Genomic DNA, 21,801 nt, shown 5'->3' with positions numbered 1-21,801 from the left:
TGCCGAATGCATACTATGCATTCCATATGTTTTATTCTCACTATATAGAGCTTAGTGACTGTCATTTAAACCATTTAATTAAGATATAAATGGAAAACAACTACATTTAATTAAAAGATTTGCTTATCTACATAAAATATTATAACTATCGTTAATAAAATATTGTGATAAGATCTTGAACTATTTTTTATAATACGATTTTTTTTTGATAATTATTTTATGCTTAATTATGCTTAATTCCTAAACCTACTTTCACAATCTGCCTCTTTGTTTATTTTGTGAAAGCTCCTAGTAATTCCGCGAACAAAGACGCTTTATGTATCAATCTATTAAATTTTCATTAACAAATAGCGAAAGATCACCTTAAAATAAATACGCCAATTACTGTAAAAAACGTGAGCAATATCATGAAACAGTATTATATGATGACGTACCTAACCTTATTATGATTAAAATTTTATGCCACAAACAATATATTTGTTTTCATTTACGCCGGAATAAAGGATCATTCTGACTAAAATAATATACATTATTCTTAAGATCATATCCGTAAAATAATTGAAGCATTTATGTTACATTATTTTTTTAATCTTCCTTTCAAATCTAACAGGAATTAAAACGGCGTAAATCTGTATCAACTGGGAAAGCTAATCAGACATAATGAATACCTAAAAGTGAGTATTTACCACTAGACTTTTTAGTCTGAGAATCGATGACATCATCATATTTTTTTGACAAATTAATGTGTGATACATAAATTAAAATCAATAAATTTTACTTTGCAGCTGGGACATGTTTTTTAAAAATTAAAATTTGACTCGAACCCACGACCTCTGAGTTACCAATCTAGATATTATGGACTACGCTACTCCGGCCTTATATATTATACACAAGCGCCAGATGCAATTTTGAAACCAAGGGCTTATAGAAGAGTTTGTATTTTTTTATTTTAGCATAATTGCGCAAAATAAAGCAGTTTATTATTTTTCAAAGCTGGTAACATCAAATATCATATATAAAACGTTTATTTCACATTTTATTTTCAAGTGTAACACGTCAAGACTTCATTATTCTACTAGACGGCAATAGAAAATAAATAAACAAATAAAGAAACAGACGTTGAACAAACTGATTTACAATTAAAATAGTTCTATCTGTAGGGCGATGTTTGTTTAGGACCGTAACAGTCGAAAACTTGTAGCTGTTGACATAAGTTATTACAAGTATTGTGCGTACTGTTAAGCTGTATTTGATTATGGTGATGTGGGCAGACAAATTATGGAATTATTGTGAAAATGTTTTAAAATATTTGTATTTAATAACATTCATAAATATAGTCGCAGCAGAGTTTTGCGACTTCGTAAATAGCTAAGATAAGATTGTACAACTTTTAATCTTAATTTTATTCGTAAGTTGTAAGCTAACTTAACCTATTATTGTCAAAATAATTTAGAACAACACTTACATATTTATACAAAAAAAATATATAATCGTCTTGTACTAATAAATACCTAAGCATATAAGTTCTATTTAAAAGTAAATTATTTATATCTATATTTTTAGTAAAAAAATATATATATTAATGTATATTTTAACAAAAAAAAATAGTACAATTTGTAACTATATATTATAATAAATATTTGTGATTTCTTTAAGAACATAATTTAAAACTGCCATTTTTTCCAGTTAACTAATAAAATATATCTTCTCTTTAATTCACGACTGCACATAAAATGCAGTCTGCATGCCGCATAGAAATATTTCAGACGGATGCATATTTTTATTGGATACTAAATCCAAATGTTAGCTTTGAGATATCAATAAGCTGCAGAATTCAGACATGTACAAAATTATAGCATAAATAGTTAAGTGTTACCTGTGGTGGCTTCAGAATCTAAAAATCAAACAATAATTGAATCAATGATATTATTTTACGTATCAGCATAAAAAGGTATGCTTATAAGATTGACTCCAAAACTGCATTTGAATATACGAATATTACCTGCAATCTTTAAAACTACTTATTAGAGTAATCGGTTAATTTTAATTATATTATAATGAGTGTTATTTTGTTTTCTTCCACAGGGCCAACTACCTACTGTTCGGCTTACAGCCTTTTTGGTTCCACTTGACCAACGGCCTTTTGCACGCCGCCGCCTGTCTGCTATTCACCAGGGTATGCCTGTCAGTTGCTCGTCTCCAAAGGGCCTTTGCTGCGATAGCTGGTCTCCTGTTTGCTGTTCACCCTATACACACGGAAGCGGTAAGTCATGCCTTTATGTTTTTGGACAAAGACGCGCTCTTTGTACGAACCTACCCTTTGAGGCGTTGAAACCAATTAAAGTAATTGGAAATTCATTAATAATATTAATGTATGATTAGATACGATTAAAACCCGTAATGATACTTTCATCTATATATGAATAGAAATAGGTTATACTTATCGACATTATTCACTAAATACAAAAATGTCTTAAACCCATATTTAAATTTATTAATAAAAAAATTGCAATATTTTCTGAAAATATTTGTACAATATTTTTTATCATTAAAATAAACAGTATTTAATATATTTACTAATTTTTTAAATACACGTTATCTATTTAACGACTCATATTTTAACAGAATTTAATACTGAAATATTTTTAAAATGAAAACTTTTAAGATATTAAAGCATCAGTTGTTATAGTTAGTAGTACAAATTAAGAACTTTTAAATCTTATATGATTTATTACATCTCATAAAATCAGTTTCTATTTATACAGAGCAACTTTGATAATGCGTTTAAAATGTATTCAAGCTTCTCTAATGAATATTTTTATTTATCATATAGTTCATATCAATCAGATAAAGTTATTTCAAGATTAAAATCTTATCTCGGACCATATGGACCGCATTGTGCCGGGTAATAAATTACAAACGCCCGTATTATGCAATTTTGCGCATTATTTTTCCGCAAAACTCCGAGACGCCGGTCGAATTAATCGCCTTATTTCCTTCTTCAACTTCTTTTTTTTTTAATGTTTTACAAAGTTTCGCTAACAGGACTTGAAGTTTTAATAAATACACCGAGCAATACGCAAAGCGTTTGTGATATATTGCCGGAGTTTGCTCGAGAGACGCGATCGAGTTCTTTTTTCGTCCCCCTGAAAGAAAAGTGGGGTTGAACAAAAGCCTGAAATTCCTACAAAAAACAAGCATATAATATTGAGAAATGCACTTTTTTATTTCGATAAATTTTAAGGCTCTTGCAAACATAAGAAACTGTTCTCTAGCTAAATGTAACTTATATTTAGAGCTTATATTTAAGTTTCGGCGTAAACATCAGCTTACAAGCTTTCACCCTTTTGAAACGCAACCATAATAACAACGAACGTGTTTTTAGGTGATATAAATTTATATATTGTATCAATACATGGGTCATTTGAAAAGTTCGGCACATTCAACAAGCTATTTTTTATAATCTCTCTTAATTCAACATATGTTGTTTAGCTAAGATCCAATTATTTTATTCTGTTCTAAAGGATCGATTCTTTGAACCATCTCAAATGCTTTTTTGTAATCAGCAAATACATATTTTAATAATACAAATTTCAGCTAATCAGAAAAAAAGGCATTGTACCTGACATTTGTAATTACTACAAAAAGATAATACATAAGAAATATCTCATAACATTTTAGAGGCAAAATTTAATAGTAGAGTCACTAAAATTTTATTATTTTTATTTTTGTGGTATTTTATTTCACTTTAATTTTATCAAAGCTTACAAATTATAAAAGCAAATCAGTGGTATTGTTTTAAAAATGGCCTAAAAGTCAGGACAATAAATCTGTATTCAATTTCATCCAACTTTTGCTTAATTAGCTCTTCGGTTACAATATGAAATAATACACCTAATTTATCTAACATTAAATAAATATTATCAATCATGCTTTAATTAGTCGTAACACATATCAGTATTAAATTAATGCTTATACTTATTTTTCATTCACTTAATATTGAAGGAATTGACTAAAAAACATTCCAGTCGTCTCACGCTTAAAAAAATAAGTCCAACAAATAGACATTGTTTTGTAACTTAATGCCTGCACTACACTCTATGGAAGTTTTCCATACCTGAAGTTACAACTGAAGTCGGCAAAGACCTACGACTTCAAGTAAGCGACCACACTGTTGCAAATTTCATATGCCGTCCAGACGGCGGCCGTGAATGATGTCTGGACGACGGCGTCTGTCACGTACAGCCGGCATATTTGCGCGCGATCAAAAAATGTGCCAAATAATCGCAATTTTTAAATTGTCATAATATTAAAATTACGCTACTGATAATTATAAAAGTTTGTGTGGGCACTCACCAATACAATATCAGTGAAAACTTTTCGGTCGTTAATATTCAATTTACGCAAAATCTTTGTCAGCTTTTGCAAAATGCCATAAGGCATAAAAATGATACTTTAGAATACGAACATCTGTGACTATCCTATAATTTGTCGCCATCGATTCTAAATAATAATTCGTTATAGCGTGACATTTATTTAAACCGATCTAGGAAAATACATAAAGATATTCGAAACGATTTTTTTTAACAAAATCAAGTACCACTAATTATTTTTTAATTATTTATTTTAATATGAAAAAAATAGAATAACGATATTTGTTAGAAGAATATACTATCAAAAATATAATTATTCACTTTTGGTGCCCTAAAATATTCAAAGATGTCAGTAGGAGTCTGTTAAAGTACCCGATAAGCATGTGGTATTATAACTTGATCACGTGACCACAATGCAGAGCTCAACATGCGTGTTGACCATAGGACGCCTACGCGCATACTGAAATTGAATCGAGTTACTCGTTCTATCTCAGTTTTCGAAACACCATATCATTATCTCTTTCTCTCTCGTCACTTAACACGCGAGAGATCGAAAGGGGAAGTATCTCACCGCTCGCGCTCGAAAGAGCAGCTCCGACTTCAGTCCTTTTGCCGACAATGTTCAGAAGCGCTCGAAGCTGGACAAGTCGGCTGAATTACCCCCACTTTACCTCCCGTTCTCGGTAGCTTCGGACAACTTTCGAGAGATTTTAGAGCGGGCAGAACCGAACTTGACCGAAGTAACCCACTATATTCTCCGTCCTTGGCCAACCTTGGCCAACTTCCAGAGAGTGTAGTGCAGATATAAAAGAACTGACTAACACAAGTAATTTAATTATCATACTAAAAATTAACATTAACATAAAATATAGTTAAAATAGTTCATCTCGAAATTAATGTCACTGCTGTATAAATTAAACAAAAAAAATCACTCTTACATAATAATCACTCTTATATAATAAATAATCGAGATTAACATGCTTATCTCAACCGATAAGCATGTTAATCTCGATTTACAAAATAATTTTTTTATAAAGATATAACCTTCTCTTACCTTTTGATCAAATTTTTAATTATATTACCATAAAAAGTTGAAGGCTTTGATTTAAAATATTCCGATAGCTGCATTTTGTTTTATTTTCAAATTTTGAAGCTTTGAATCGATCAAAATAATTATAAATCAGAAGGAGCTAATAAGATGAAAGAAAAAAAAAGTTTATAGTTTAGTTTTCTTATCTAATGATTAGGAAAAGACAACTTAGCTTTAAGATCCAAAAGTTCTTGGGAGGTTCGGATTTGTTTTCTTTTCTCAATTCTTGTGGAACCTATACACTTTGTATTCAAGCTTTCTTGATTTTCTTAATGCATATATGCACTGTTGAATTGGAATGGTTTGTTTTATCAGTCAGCTGGTGGAAATTTTGAGTTGAATTTGCTTTTATTTTTACAGACAGAATATCATTGTCTATGTTTGTTGGTTTTGATATCGTAATTTCCTGTTTGATTTTTTTTTAATTATCTTTGAAATTAACGGATATCTAATAAATCACCTGCTACTTTGCAAATGATTTTAGTGACCGTAATTACCATTTTTTTACAGTAATTCATAAAAATTCACATAGTAAAAATTCTAGTACCGTTAATTTTGCAGGCAATTTTTTTTTAAATTTAGGAATGTCTATATGTATACCAACACAAATATAATAAAAAACGTACTTGGATATCAACAACCAAAACACGACTGGTTGTTAAAACTTAAATTTTAAAAAAGGACATTCATTTAAGGATTACCGTTTACATTAAAATTGTATTTCTTAGAGACAATTTTTGCGGAGCTCTATGAATTTTTTGTTATGAAAATACATATTTTTTTTAAGAGAACAATTTTTTACAACTAAATAATTGCTCTTTTTATTATATTAAGTACAAGACATTAATATATTTTAAGTGCTTTATACAATTATATTGCCTTTGTCGTACTGCGTGTAAAACGCAGTATCGCTAATGATAAAACCGAAAATAAATATATTTCCAATCAAATATTTGCCTCTAATAATTTTGCATTATAAAGTTAAGCTTTCGCAGTACCCAATAAAATACATCATATACGCTTTTATTAGACTAATATTACAAGTGGAAAATTATGAGTGAATATTGCTCAAATACAACGTTAATTCAAAATAATTAGATTCCACAAAATAATTGAGTCAATTTTAGTCTAAATTGCTTTAAATAATATTGTTTGTTTTATGTTTAGATATTCATTGGTTTCAGCCTACCCTTTTGATATAATATAAGTAATCTATAATAGTATTTATATTAACATATTTTATACCCAGCTTAATAAATGTGACCTATTTATATTGAATGGAAACTCGATTGCTTTCAGTGAATCGGGTGATCAAAATATACTTGAATTTTCTGAGAAAATAAAAAAGCGTAGTGGTTTTACAGTTAAAAATCGCATTAACTCTATGACGCCCTCTAAAAATATATCATCTTATTATATTATAAGAGTCTTGAAAATTAATAAATATTTCATACAGCTATAAAATTCTGTAAGTCGGCCCTTAACTCTTATAAATGAAATATAATAAAAAAGATCAACAAGCAAAGAGATGTTTTAAATACTTATATATATAAAATTACACGGCATTATTATTTTGTTAAATATCGCTGCCCGGAGTACTTTGACTATTGAAGAGCCCAGTTGTGTTTTTATTTCGAGAATTTGCTTTATGCACCTTGTTGAAAGTCTTTCTTCAAAATTAAATTATTTTATAATAAACTCCGTAGAGCGAAAGCACGATTTAAATAAACGTCCTAAATGTTTTTTACAGTTACAACACTCCTTTCCGAAACTTATATAACGTAACATGCTTTAAATATATTTTTTCATAACATAATTTTTTTATCTAATTATGCAATATGATACAATAATGTTTACCGCCACGATTACTAAAAAACTAATGTAATCACACAATAATATTAATATTATTACCAAGAAGTGTTCCTAAAAATATTTATTTTAATTTGGCTCAATCTTTTGTGTAGTAAAAAATATAATATGAAACATTTTATTTTAAAGAAGATTATTTTTTAAATAGCAATTATGGACCTCAATGCGTTTATTGAATCTTTAATGAGTTTTTATTTATATAAATTTTTGGACAGGTTAGTAATTTATTTGCACCTTTTTTCTTTGTCATAAATGGCGTTTATTTTATTTTAAATTATCACAATACGATTCTGCTACATTATCAATATCCACTGCCATAAATAAAATAGTGAATAATTTCAATAGCAGTTTCTCTTTTTGCATACAAGAAACAGACTATTTAAATAACCTTGTACTAGATGGGATTAAAAGTTAACATGGACATATTTGGCACACTGCAAGCATGTGATTCTTATTTTTCTAAAAAAATCACTTCTATTTTTACTAGACTTTCTTAAAAAAGAAAGAAAATTTTTGAACATTTCTAAAATATTTTTTTGCATGTTTCTTTGTAACATAACTGACGTTAGTTAGGAATTAATAAAACAGATCAATATCAAAGATCAGTAACAACAATTTAATCATATTACTGATGTCACTATTAACATGCAATCATAAATCTCAGATTCAGCTAAAAATTGACTCGACTGAGTTAGGTATCTAGCGACAAGTATATAAACTCAAGATTCAAAGTGGCTACTATAAAGTTAGCGCGCCACTCTCAACTCCAACTAACCAAAATTAATTATTAAACTCGACAGCCGCTGTTTTTGCTCTGCCACCTACGACACAATACAGTACTCAACTTCCAATATTCAAACACCAAAACCAAAATAATGGGACAGTTTGTTCCGAAAACATTGTTCAAACACCGTTACGAATAATATATTTCCGATAAATTATAATTTGCTGTAATTTTTTTCACTCCCTACCCCTGTTCCACACACGACGTTAATTTTTTCCCTTACCAAGGGCTATGTGCGGCCCATTTATCACACAGCATTCGGCCATTACCAAGGTTTTTCTCTCCATGGGCGTTGCGTCAATGCGCGGTAAGCCATAACCTTTGAGAGGAATCATCTATCAAACGGTTTCGCAGTCTTGACGTTTCCCTCTTCTATTTTCGTTATTTTATATTTATACATATACTACAAATATTATATTATATATAAAAAACATTATATTTTGCGCCTCCGTTATTATTTTATTTTTTGGGTATTTTTTACGCCAAATTAACCGTTAATAACCGGCGCGGTCGTGCGATGCGATATCGGTTAGTATTTTTATTATAAGCTCCCTCAGCAAATTGGGATCGATTGCAAAGCTCTGTTCATTAATTTTTATTACAAAAATATGATAAGAGTATTATTATATATATATATAATAATATAATAATGTTTGAAATTATGGAAGCATTTTATTATTGCTCGGTAAATCTAACTTAGTGTCTGTTTAAATCACTCTTAATATATTTTTCTTGAAGTTTTCGCTCAATAAGATTATAAATGGGAGATTTAATAAACATTGTTATATTAATTTATATATTAAATCAAAATATAACACTAGAAGTGCCTCAATGACGTAATCCGCAAAAAATCAAATAATATAAGTAAGTCTTCTACACCTTTGCCAAATTTTAATAAATTTTCATTTCGATCAATATCTTAAAAAATGCTCAAAATTATGTAAAATATATGATATAAAAAAATTAAATATTTTTTTATAAATATCTCACGACTAGAAAATCATATAAAAAAATATTTTAAATTTTTTACAACCTTTTGTTTCTAAAAAATAATACTGCGAAATATCAAATAAGTCCGATTCGAAATTTAAATGAACATGATTTAACACAGTTAATTTGAAAAGAACGATTGTCAAAGAAATCTATTTAAATCTATAAGATTTAAATTAAAATTCAATTGTGGAGCTACTGAGTTATTTTATTACAAAGCATTTTTAACCCATTCCATGCCGCATAATCGTAACGCGTAAACTATTTTATCGTCTTTGAGATTTAGAGATTTTTTTCTGAAATGCTTTTATTACATTTAAAATATATGTTTTACTGCTTAAAAGCAGTAAAATTGTAATTTCAAAGTCTATATAATTGAAATAAATTGTGTAAACAAACTCTTTCGATCATATAAATAATATGTCGCAAATCAAAATTTTAATGTTGAATTTATTTTCTAGTGTATGCTACAGTGCTATACACAAATGTCAATATAGACTCACACACGCACACGTAGTCACACGCAGATCTCGGATCTCGTGATATGTTTGTTTTTATAAACATGACTGATTTCAACTGAATTATTATTATAAATTTAACATGTATTGAAAAAAATACTTTTTCTAAATAAAAATACTGAAATAATAAAATCTTTATATTAAAAAAAAAAAATTTAAAAAACTAGTTTGAATAAAATATATTGTATGTACATATTTACAATCAATCTATTGTATATTATATTAACAAAAATAAAATATAGACATTAAAACAATTTTATTTAAAATAGCAGTTTAAAAATACTAAAATGTCCAGATTTATATCTAATAGTCTGCTTCTCGATGTTGTACATTTATTTCCAGCAATTGAAAAAAATTCTCTATTTTAACTGATGTTAGTTTCATGGTCAAGAGGGAAGCGAACATTTTTTTTAAATAGGGGCTTGCTCTCCTGTAGATTCGTCAGCTTTTATTTATTTTTTAAAACTAAATATATTTCCCAGTACATTTTTTTTTTCTTTGTGCTTCAACAGCTCCCTATTTAATTCTTGGCTCTGTAAAATCAATATCATTATCTGATTCTACAATAATTTTGTTCTTTTGTAAGGATATAATCTCTTTATCATTGTTTCTCCATATGTTATACATTTACTTTAGGTGCAACTTTTAAGATATTATGTATTATTTGATTTAAAATTTGTGTTTAAAATAATAATTTTAAATTTATTTTTTCTTTGATTCCACATTTTAGTTTTTGAAACATATCTTTTTCCAGAGAAGTTTTTATTGCAGAAATATTTTTCATTAAAAAATGAATGATTTCTTCGGCTTGTAAAATATTGGTATCTCTTATACTTGAAGCTTCAATAGCGTATATAGCATATATCTTTTAAAATATAAATATTTTCCCCGTTCCATAATATCTTTAATTTAATATCGTTTAAAGCCTTATTTATGCACCTCTGTAAGGTTAATGATTGCTCAATCATTTTTACAAGTGGATTCCACCTTGTTTTAATGTCTCTAAGCTGACATAATTTTGAAGTATCATATTTTTGGCAGAACCTTTACTAAATAATTTTATAATTTTTCGTGTTTCTTTAAGGGCTTTTTAATATTTTTGTCTCATAAACAAATTCCTTATTGCGAATTCCGGGACTTAACATAAGCAATTCCGGGACTCGATGCATCGAAAACCCCATGTATTCCCGGGAATCCAATCCCGGGTCGACCCCGGTCAGAAACCCTTGTCACAGTACGTGTAATACATATATTTAGACGCATGTTTTTTTTTGTGTCTTTTTGTATAATGTAAATAAATATAGTTTCCTCCTTAAAAGCGCTTTAATGTTGGTTATAGTTCTGAAATATGGTTTCCAATGATATTTACTGTGATGCAAAAGATATTTATTAAAGCAGCATTTCATTCAGCTTCTTATTTTGTCAAGATTGTTTTACAGAGTGTAATTATGCTAAACGTATATTTTTGCGAGGTATTTATACATTGCATATGAATTTAACAAATAAAGAAATGAAATGAAACTTTATTGTATTATTTTACTGTTTTTGTAAGACAATAAAACTTCATTTTTTAATGCTGTCTATATTTTTTTATATGGAATCTTACAACTAGATTTGTGATTTAACATAAATTAACTTTTTGCCGTTTATTTACATGCACAACTAATTCACTCTAGTATCGTTTAAAAATATGCGATTTTACAATCCCGTCATATGATGCACTTCGCACTGATGACTTGACTTTGCTGCCCATTATATGGTGTGCATGGCGTGGAATGGGTTAATAGTAAAATTACAAAATTTTAAATATAAACGTCTTGAATTTAAGGAAATTACACTATTCCATATTAAAGTCCATTTTATATTTATTATTTACTGTTTTCACCACAGATTGATTTTAAATTTTTTTAAAACGCCCATTGGTGTTAAAATGTTCTAATTTTATTACTGCGATCGAGACCCGCATATAAATTTAAGCGATGCTTCAGTACAGCATATTTATTTCGTTTCGCTTCTCAAATTGAATTTCCTTCTATACGACAATACGTCTCGTAATAAAAAGCGCAATGGAACCGAACGAGAAATAGATCGTGTGCGATATCTGAAATAGACCACTGGCTGTGGAAACAAATTCGTGCGTGAAAATTATCATATTCATATGAGGATGAATGTAAATTCAAACCTATATATCGGTATATAGCTCTACGAATGATAATTTTTCTGTATTTAAAATCAGTATATGACATATGCATACATGATCTAGAAAATCATGTTAAATGTAGATGGGTTGTAAATCCAATCATAAAATTTAAATGAATATATATTTATTTTACAATATGGTCGTTTCCAATTGCACCTGCTAAATAATAATATAATATTAGGCCTAAGTCACAGCAATACTTTGCATGTAATTTAAAAAAACAGTTATTATGAAAATAATTAGCGGATGTAAGGTAACAAAAAATCTTTCAGTGCGAACAGGGGGATGGCTGGACCCCAGATCTATTGCTAATTTTTGCTACGATCTTCTATATTTTATTAAGGATGTTAAAGATATATAAAATAAATTCTACAATAATGATACAAGCAAAAAAATGTTGCAGTACTATACTATTTCTTACATCAAAGTGTAACTCATTCTTGTAGCATTACTAAGGCAAAATATATATATTTAGCAATATGAAACACCATTTATTTTATACTTCGCTATATATTTAATATTTAACTTACACATCAGCTCATTCAAGATATTCCACGTTGATTCCTTCGAGTCCCTTTCTCACCTTAATAATAGTTTCATTTATGTACACCCCCAATGGTATCATGTGCAAACGGCACGTGTGAGTATGGTTTTTATTTACTTTGAAAATATTTCAAATATTCAGTGGCCATGGTTAAACTCGGAAAATACATGGAAAACAAAATTGGAGCGAAAATCTCTCTTACGTGAGCTTTTGTATTGTTAATGAAATATTTATATAAATGCCGGCACAGAATATAACTAATACATATAGTATATTATTACTTATTATATCCAAATATTTATATTTTTAATAATAAAATATGAATATAATATTTTTAATAATAATAGTTCAATATTAAAAATTAGAATTAACCATGTTTTTTTATTAAAATAATGCAGGTACATAATTACTTAATGCTGCAGATTCAGTACATTTTAAAATTGACTACATTAAGTAAGCTTACATCTATATTCAGACAAAAGTACATTTATTGCATTAACTACATAATTTGTACTCTATCTAATAATTATAAATATTTCATCTTTCTGAGATTTTATATTATTTTAATATACTGATGTTTTGTTAATAATATTATTTAAATTCCGGGATTGATTGTGATGAGAACTTACTCTTTTATATTGCGGCAATGATACTCCTGCCATTGTCACAAAATTTCAGCAACTCAAAAATTTGCTAAAAATTCATTAAAAATGCTTATTATGACTTATGGTTAAAAACATATTATTTTTAACTTAAAAATAAAAAGAGTAGCAAAACACTTCAGAACATATAAAATACTACACAATCATATAAAATTATGTACCTAAAAGTATTATATCAGTATTAATTTTATTATTCTTGTATATTCATAAATGATATTCGTTCTAGTGCCACACTTTTATAATAGCAAAAAACACATTTATTATTACTTTATGATGGATTGTTCTGTCTTAATTCGAAACTAAATTGCTTTATACCATATACACAAGCTACAGTTGTGATACAGTGTAGTTAAAGTAATTTTAAGTGAAATATCGCCGGACACGGGTAATTGGCACGTGTTTTAACCGCGATACGGTCTCACGGTTATTATTATAATTCGCACGCGAATACACTTTACGCTACGCTACCTTGTAATAAATTAATCATTTTTTTTGTAATTACTTTCCAATAAAAAATATATTTTTTTTAGATTTTTATTCAATGATAAATTTAATAAAATTAATTAAAAAGCCTGCACTCCTTATTATTTGTTTATATATTTATACTAAATTAACTATTTTTACATTATTCCTATCTTAAGCAGTAAGCAATTTAAAAATAAATAACATTGTTGCATATTTAGAAACGCTGTTTATTATTTAGGGAAATAAATTATTTTATATGAATTTAGATTAATAAAAAATACGATTGAGTAAAATATTTATATTTACTACATATTTTACAAAGCAATATATTTTATTAAAACACAACATTGTGTAAAAAAACTTATTTTATCAAAATCACCTAAAAAAATCAGAAACTTATTCTATTAAAATCACTATTTATTTTAAATAACTTTTGCAAATAACGCTAATTTTACTATTTAAATTTATTTTTGTATTAAATTAGCAGAAAAATAAAACTTGCGTTTCTGCTCTGCAAATTTGTTGTTCATAGTTCGAATAGTAATATTCATTTAAAATTCTTTATTGATGTTTTTTTTACAAGGCATTTTTTTATATAAAAACATTTTAACAGGTTTATATTATTTTTATAAATTTTAATTTAGTTTAGCTTTTGTCTGAGTATAGTGTCCGGTGGTGTTTAGGCGTTAAGACAAAAATTTTGTTATTTAATAAATGCATCAGTTGATACGTGTTATCCTGCAGGCGTTTCCGTGGGCTCGCTTTGGATTCAAAGTGGATGCGAAGAGAGAAGCGGCGGCTTCTGCGATCTTTTCTGCTCTTTGAGTCGATCTCCTTTCGCTTGAAGTTCAAATCTAACATTGAACTTTGTCTAAAAAACTTTCTGGTATGAGATCCTCAGACGGACTATCTGAGAGTATGTAATAAATGGAAGTTTGCCTGCGTTCCAGTATTTATATCCATGCTAGATTTTTTTGTAGCCACAATTACATAAGGGTAGCAAGTTTTTTGAAACTAATTGTTGTTGGCTGCTAAGCTAGGTTAGAAACGATTATTTTTAGGATAAACCCAAATGCATATTTTTTAAGAAAAAAAGGCTATGATACTTTACTCGAAAAATTCACTGATTTTTGAGATGAGAATTCACAAAATAAAAATTTACGAGCTAACTCGAACATGACCAAAAAGGGGTTATTGCGATGGATGTTTAATCATTTCTGACTTATAGAGCATACATGTTGACACTAGAGGTTAAAATGTTTTTCACAGTCGGGTCATTTTAAAAAAGTAACTCATTTAAACGCTTTACCACAAGTTGAACCAGCATTTTTTATGAATAATGCTATACGATAATTTTTTACTACTTAGAAGTCATTCTAACGACTATTTCTAGCAAACAAAAAATTGAAAATGGGGTTATTCACAATATATTCACAACAATGAAAAACATATATTGTAATCAAATAATTGCTTTATTAGTTGAAAATATTTGACGGACCACCTAATAGCACATCATGTTACAATCGTTAATCCCCTATATGTACCGCTGAAAAATTTACTTTTTATTTAGAAGGGCCGCTCGCTAGACAATATATTATACCCTTAGCCAATAATTATTGTTCTTTGCCTCTTAGGTAACAGTTATTCAATCATCTTAAATATTTCTGCTCTTTATTTATTTAAATCTTATTACAACTTGTATACCTAATTTTTCAGAAAATTTGCTCAATCATAGAGAAATTTACTAGCGGAAACACTGTTTAAGAGGATTATTAAATAAATATATTAGTATATAGATTCGATTCAAGTCTAACCGAGTTCTCTCGTCTCGCTGACGTCACTAGCAATCTAAACGAAGTACGTTCGCGGTTAAATCAATCTTGTCTTTAATCAAAACGTCCGTCGGACCCTAATTGGATGCGGTGGTCGGGCCGATGATGTTGTGCCTCTAAATTTAGCTCGTAAGCGATAAACCTAAACTAAGTACCCTTGTCGTGGCTGCTGGTGGACGAAAAAGAACGATGGAAATGTAACGCCGGGCCGAAGGCACGTAAATTCGTGACTGAACAAAGGCACCGCGGGAAAACTTCTGGAACACCCAGTACGACCCACTTTCTCGACTAGCGTCTGAACTCAATTTTCTAGAAGGAGGTGGACGGGAAAATGAGAAAAAAAATGAGGAAATTTCGCACGCCTTTTAACCCTTAACACGACTGTGTTTTAATAAAAGAAGTAAAATATTATATTTTAAATAATAATTTTCTTTAAAGTTTATATTAATATGTAGTACCTGCATATGACTCGCAAGTATAAATTAATTATATACAACCATAAATAGATTATATGTTTACTTTAAACTAATTATTTTTTAAATTTTCGACAAAGTTTGTCGTTGGTTATTAATCAAAATTGATAGTGCAATGCAACCAATGAAAGCTGATTGTCAAAAGAATATTTCACCCCATCAGGAATTTCTCAATGGTCCAAACTGGATCCCTTGCTCTTTTTATTATTTACTAATAACATATATACGTATGATTTAACATGATTTAGGTGCATTTGATCTGCTGCAAACTCTTGGTCTCTAAAAAGTGATTTATTCTTTATGGAGGCGGCCTTTATTTAACCGCCTTCTCATTTCCATCTTATTTAACATCAGAATTTAATTTTATATTGTGAAAAATACTTTAATATAAAATTATAAACACGCTGATTAAAATTATAAGTCAAGTGTGGCCCTCAGAAATGTAAAGGTCAACGACTTAAAATAAAAATATATTTTTGACTCTCATAAAAATTTAAAATCGTTGTGATAATTAAAATAAAAATTCCTATCTTAAAGGTTTATCGACCTTAGCTACGGATAAGCTGTATATTTTTTATTAAAATTATATATGGCGCAATTAAGTAAACAAAAAGCAAATATTCATACACAAGAATATGTGTATAGTATAAAATGTTGTATTTACATTTTAATTAAGAACGTAGCATTGATTAAGCAACTTGGATGACTATTAATTAAAAGCGAGACGCGTTCGTCTTTCCTTAGAAAATTTCCTTCTATTTAATATAATTTTCCGGCACCGAAACGACGCGAGACTTTTCTTTCGAGGAAAGAAACTAGCTTATGAAATTATTGTGTGCTACTAGCTCTTCCGGGAAAAATTGGTGCAAAAACGTTCAGCTCTGCGAAAACAAACTTTACCCGGAAAAATTCTCTTGCATTTACATTGATAGTCTGGTGCCGCATTAAAAATGCATCGTGCAGTTGCTTGGCGTTATTAACCCGTCAGTTGCCAATTTTCCATTTTTTTATATATAAATTTATACACGGTAGTAAGAAATTGAACTTTTACATAGCTTATTTTTTTATAACTTTTTAACTCATTTGTATTATAATTATTAATATTATAAAGCTTTATTAAGCTTTAAAAACCATCGCTGAGCTAAAAAAAATACTCGTTTTTTTCATAATTATTTCTCGAGAGTAATAAAAAAACTATAATATCTCATATCTCGAGAAAATTGCAGATTATTCAAAAATTATCATAAAATGTTTTTTTTTTTGCTAAAAATTAAATTTATACGAATATTTTTTAAATGTTTATACAACCTGCAATTTTTAAAACAAGCAGTGGTTTAAATCTGTTGAATAATAAAGGGATTTATTTTATTATTTCTCCTAAACCATATAAGTTTTATGACCGACAATAGGAATTACTTTTAACAAACATTTTTTTCTGTCTTTCTTTAACATTTTTTTTAACATAAAATAATAGCATCGTTCAAAACATTGTGAATAAATAATAATGTCACAAGCTAGTTGTTCTCGAGGCATATACAAACATATATTTTATGAATGGAAGGTAAATTCATGTCAACAGCTATTTTTCTTTTTGAATGTTTGGCGTGCCGATAAATATATGTATTAAATTTATATTATTTTCTTTATAATATATACATAATAGCAATCTAGATAGTGAAAAATGTACATAAAATATCACAAGCGAACGAAAATCTTATAATGTTTTTGTAATAGAAATAGCTTAGTATTAACAAAAAGTAATATAATAATAATAATAAAATACTAAATTAAATATTAGGGTAGCAAAATGAATACTGAAGTCCCAAAAACAACATAATATATATACAATACATATGAATATGATCTCACACGTGAAATCCAGTAGTCCATTTAATGAATAACACGTTTTGATATTTGTAAGTAATATATTTTGTTGTGCGTTTTTCTTATATTTTTATTATTTAAACTTTTTTTGTATTTATTAGATTATTTTAGTTAGTTGTAATAAAACATAACACACCAAATTTTACATTTTTAATAAAAAATCTTCACTAAGATAGTATTACTTTAGAGCACTTTTTTGAAGTCTTACAGTAAAAACAATTTTATTTATTTATTGCTATATGCACATCATTGAAAGTATTATAATATTTTACAAAGTAACATATATTCGAATTCATCATATTTCTTTGAGCGTTTACTTATTTAACTATTGCCGCATTTTAACACAATTGCATATACGTTTCCCACTTCCTATAATATATGGACATTTTTATTTATATTTCTGCTAACATTAGCCGTATCTTACAGGACAATCTGCGGAATTCGTACTTTACGACAGCTTTTATTGCCATTGCGCCGGTGCATTACCGCATCTGCGCGGGCTCGGCTACAGCAATTTCGCATGCTCAAAACAGTAATTAAAATGTAATTAAGGTCTCCAAACTGAGACGGCAGGGTGAGAGAAAGAGAAAGAGTCCTTTGACCCCTTTGACCCCTTTTCCTCGACATTCGAGATGTGTCGCCAATGATAATGACAGCTGAAAGTCGGTCTTGAGTGCCTATTAATCATCAGTACCCGTGACCGCGACGTGCGAGGAGCAATAAATCAAATCGGGAAAGTCGATCGGAAAATTTATATGTGAGTGTATGTGTTTCAGTAATGGCTACCACAAAGTCAACATGCCAAATATATTCATGGGGTATTAGGCAAATGAAGCGAGTAAACCGAAATGCATGCGAAACTCCCACGTTTTTTGACCTATTTACGTGATGTGGGGGTGAAATATTTTGTCACGGGAAAAAACTCGTTAAGGGTGGTTAAAAAAACATTTCATGCATATTTTCGTGATTGATGGTTGTAAACACGGTAGGATGAGATACAATGTGGATATTTCCGATTGTCTTGGCTTGGGGAAAAAATTATATTTATATTAAGTGCTGCAGTTTTCTGCTTATATAGACTATTACAGAGATCACAATTATTATTGTGTATAATTACTAATTGCAATCTCTGATGATTAACTAAGATCAAGCTATGTCTTGAAATGATCTAATAATGAATTACTTTAGCTAATAGATAATTATTATTTTTACTTTATCTATAAAAAATTATGTATTTGAAACAATATTTTTAAAATCTTAATCCTAATTTTTTTACTTACACAAATTAGCAAAATATCAATTTAAAGCTTTTATATTTTTAATAAATCTAGTCTTAAGTTCAAAAAAACTATATAAATCGGCAATGATTAGCAAAAATATTGCTAGGAACTACTGTCCGGTTGAGCAAAATATTTTAAAAAAATAGATAGCTACCGCATTTATGAATCGAAATTATTTTATGACTATAGACTTGATAGATTATATACAGAAATGATCAAAGTCGAAATTAATGAATTTAAAAGCAATTTTAATAATCATAAGCACCGAAATTGTGAAACATATAATATAATACATATTAATATTATTAAAATTTTAATTAACTTAATTTTAAATATAAGGTTGTTTGTGGTACAACATTAAGTCGAAAACAAGATGAGTTTCTTTGTTATATGGCTATTCGGGGAAAACATAATATGCTTTTTACTTGCCTGTTACTTTTCCATTAACAATTTTTGTTGCTTGTTAGATAATATTAATTTGTAAAAAATAAATATAAAATCAGCATGATAAATATGTTAATGACTAATACCATATAGATGCTAGTTAGAATATTATATGAACCCTAGTGTGTTTCCAATTATATCACATTTAGAAGATCAAAATTATTGATTGTTATATAATTTTTATTTTTATAGTATATTACAAAAAATATATATTAATGAATAATTAAAATAAAATAAATTGAATTGCCTTAAGTTCCATATATACATATACTTATTGTTAACTATATGAAATATGTCACTAATTTTAGTCTAGTGCCTGACTATTAGTAGTTGTGAATTGTGCTCACCATTGTGTAAAACGTTAAAAAATATTAAAAATTCATTCGTTATAAAAAATGTTATAATGATTAATATATTTAGCAACTTATTTTCATTGTATGGGTGTTAAAATTTGACGTAAAATTTCACAGTAATTTGGCCAAAATTTGATCATGCATACTACGGCTTTTTGATACAATAATCACAATTGAAACAATGCCTCTTAAATTATTATATATTCGAACGCTGCTCGAATATTTAATTACGAGCATACATTTTCGTCCTTTATTTGTTCTATACGAATATACATTTTTGCTGAATGTGAATAATTTTTAACGGCAACCATACACAAACAAAAGTATGTTCCAAACAGATGTACTTGTTAGGTACGATATTGTTAAAAATTATAAAAATTCCACCTAAACCACCCACGTTAAAAAGTTTATACGATGGAGTAATATATAAAACGTGGTTCAAAAAATATTATTCAAATGCCAATTAGTATGATTTTAATTAGATTTTTAATGGACAAATCCTTAAAGATAATACTATAATAAAAATATATATTGAATGAATATTATATGGTATAGCACTTAAGCCACTTTTTAGTTTTATATGTAAAAACATATATAAAAAATATATACAAAATATAAAATATATACAATAATATATAAATTTAAATTCTTGGCATTTTTTCTGTTTTAATTTATTAACCGAAGGAAAAATAAAATAATTTTATTATAAGTTCATAATTTTTTAATCAATTATTGCTATGTTATTTTAAATTACGATATTTTGAAAATAACTCAAAATATCGATAAACCTAATAAAAAATATATGTTTAGAAAAAAGTATTTTTTTCTAAAGCAAATAATCGTGTGTTTCTTTTCGAAAATTATTGCTTGATAATTTGTCAAAAATACTGCTAAATCTAGAATTTTAGTTTCTTAAAAAATTTGCTGTTTTCCTATAAATTTCCATAATTTTTTTTTTTGTTAAAAATTAAATTTGTACAAATTCAACTACCGCACTTTGATACCGCACAAAATATGCATGCTTTCTTGAAAGCTTTTATTATCATTTGAAAATATTTGGATGGCAAAAAATGATTTCTCGACTACTCTAATCGGCCTTATCTTTGCTTTGGTAATTTAATAATTACATTTATAATGAGATAAGAAGAAGAAAACCACTCTGCATAAGAATCGGTAGATTGAAAAATTTCAAGTTGCGTTAAATAAGTTACGCCATAAAATTTGCTTGTCGGTGATCTTAAATCTCGTTTTTACAAAAATCCAGTGAGGTATTTTACCTTTATCTTTTTTGAAATATAAATTATTGAAAGTAGCAATATCTTTTATTTAAATATAAATACGGGAGCCCAATATTCCTTCACAATTCTATGCTTTATAATCAATCAAAATAGATCTATTTGTTCTGGTCCTTCGATTTTTCGCGTTTATTTATAACAAATTATCCTAATGAAGTTTGTTCTCTGCAACACTATTTACAATATCATACTATAGCATTTTAATTACATACTATATATGTATCACATATATTTTCTTTATTTATATTTTTTTTGGGGTATTCTTGAAAACTAGTAAAATAAAATTTCTCATATTTTAAAAAATAAATACATCAAAAAATCAATGTCTATTTACAGTTTTTGTAAAAAAAAATCATTGTAGCGTATGATTCTGTATTTTTTACAAGGTTTTAAAATTCGATTTTGGCAACGAAAGAGTTAAATAGCACGCCTTATAATATGCAAGATAAATAACATTTTAAAAACCTTTTACTATTCAATAAAACAGTCCACAAATTCAACCACCATAAATTTATTATTTTTAGCTCATGCCATTACAATGGTAAAGAGAACCGTTTTAAAGCACAAAAAATATCGCTCATAGTTATTGTAAATAGTTATTGCAGTAGTACACAAAATATAAAATTGTAAACAAATCCAAATTTAAAAAATAAATGTTTGTTTGTTTGAAATTTTGGCAATTTATGATGATCAGATTTGTAATAAAAATAAAAATTAATTAATTGAGCTTGGTCGTACGTTTTTG

At 27.8% G+C, this 21,801-nt stretch overlaps 1 protein-coding gene across 2 annotated transcripts in view; it reads left to right on the top strand.

The window, feature by feature from the left end:
* The window catches only part of LOC148227685 (protein O-mannosyl-transferase TMTC1-like), a 666,186-nt gene that overhangs the window by 561,081 nt on the left and 83,304 nt on the right, over positions 1 to 21,801 (top strand). For both annotated transcript variants that reach the window (XM_088202617.1, XM_088202616.1), the window contains exon 3: positions 2,086 to 2,263. In XM_088202617.1, coding sequence (XP_088058743.1) covers positions 2,086 to 2,263 — 178 coding nt within the window. The remainder of the gene's footprint in view (positions 1 to 2,085; positions 2,264 to 21,801) is intronic.

The sequence above is a fragment of the Plectrocnemia conspersa genome, unplaced genomic scaffold, assembly GCF_051122295.1.
Source record: "Plectrocnemia conspersa isolate PC_06_02 unplaced genomic scaffold, ASM5112229v1 ptg000013l, whole genome shotgun sequence".
In the NCBI taxonomy this organism is placed as follows: domain Eukaryota; kingdom Metazoa; phylum Arthropoda; class Insecta; order Trichoptera; family Polycentropodidae; genus Plectrocnemia; species Plectrocnemia conspersa.
The sequence above is the reverse complement of the archived record's forward strand: the minus strand, read 5'-3'. Positions and strand labels throughout refer to the sequence as shown.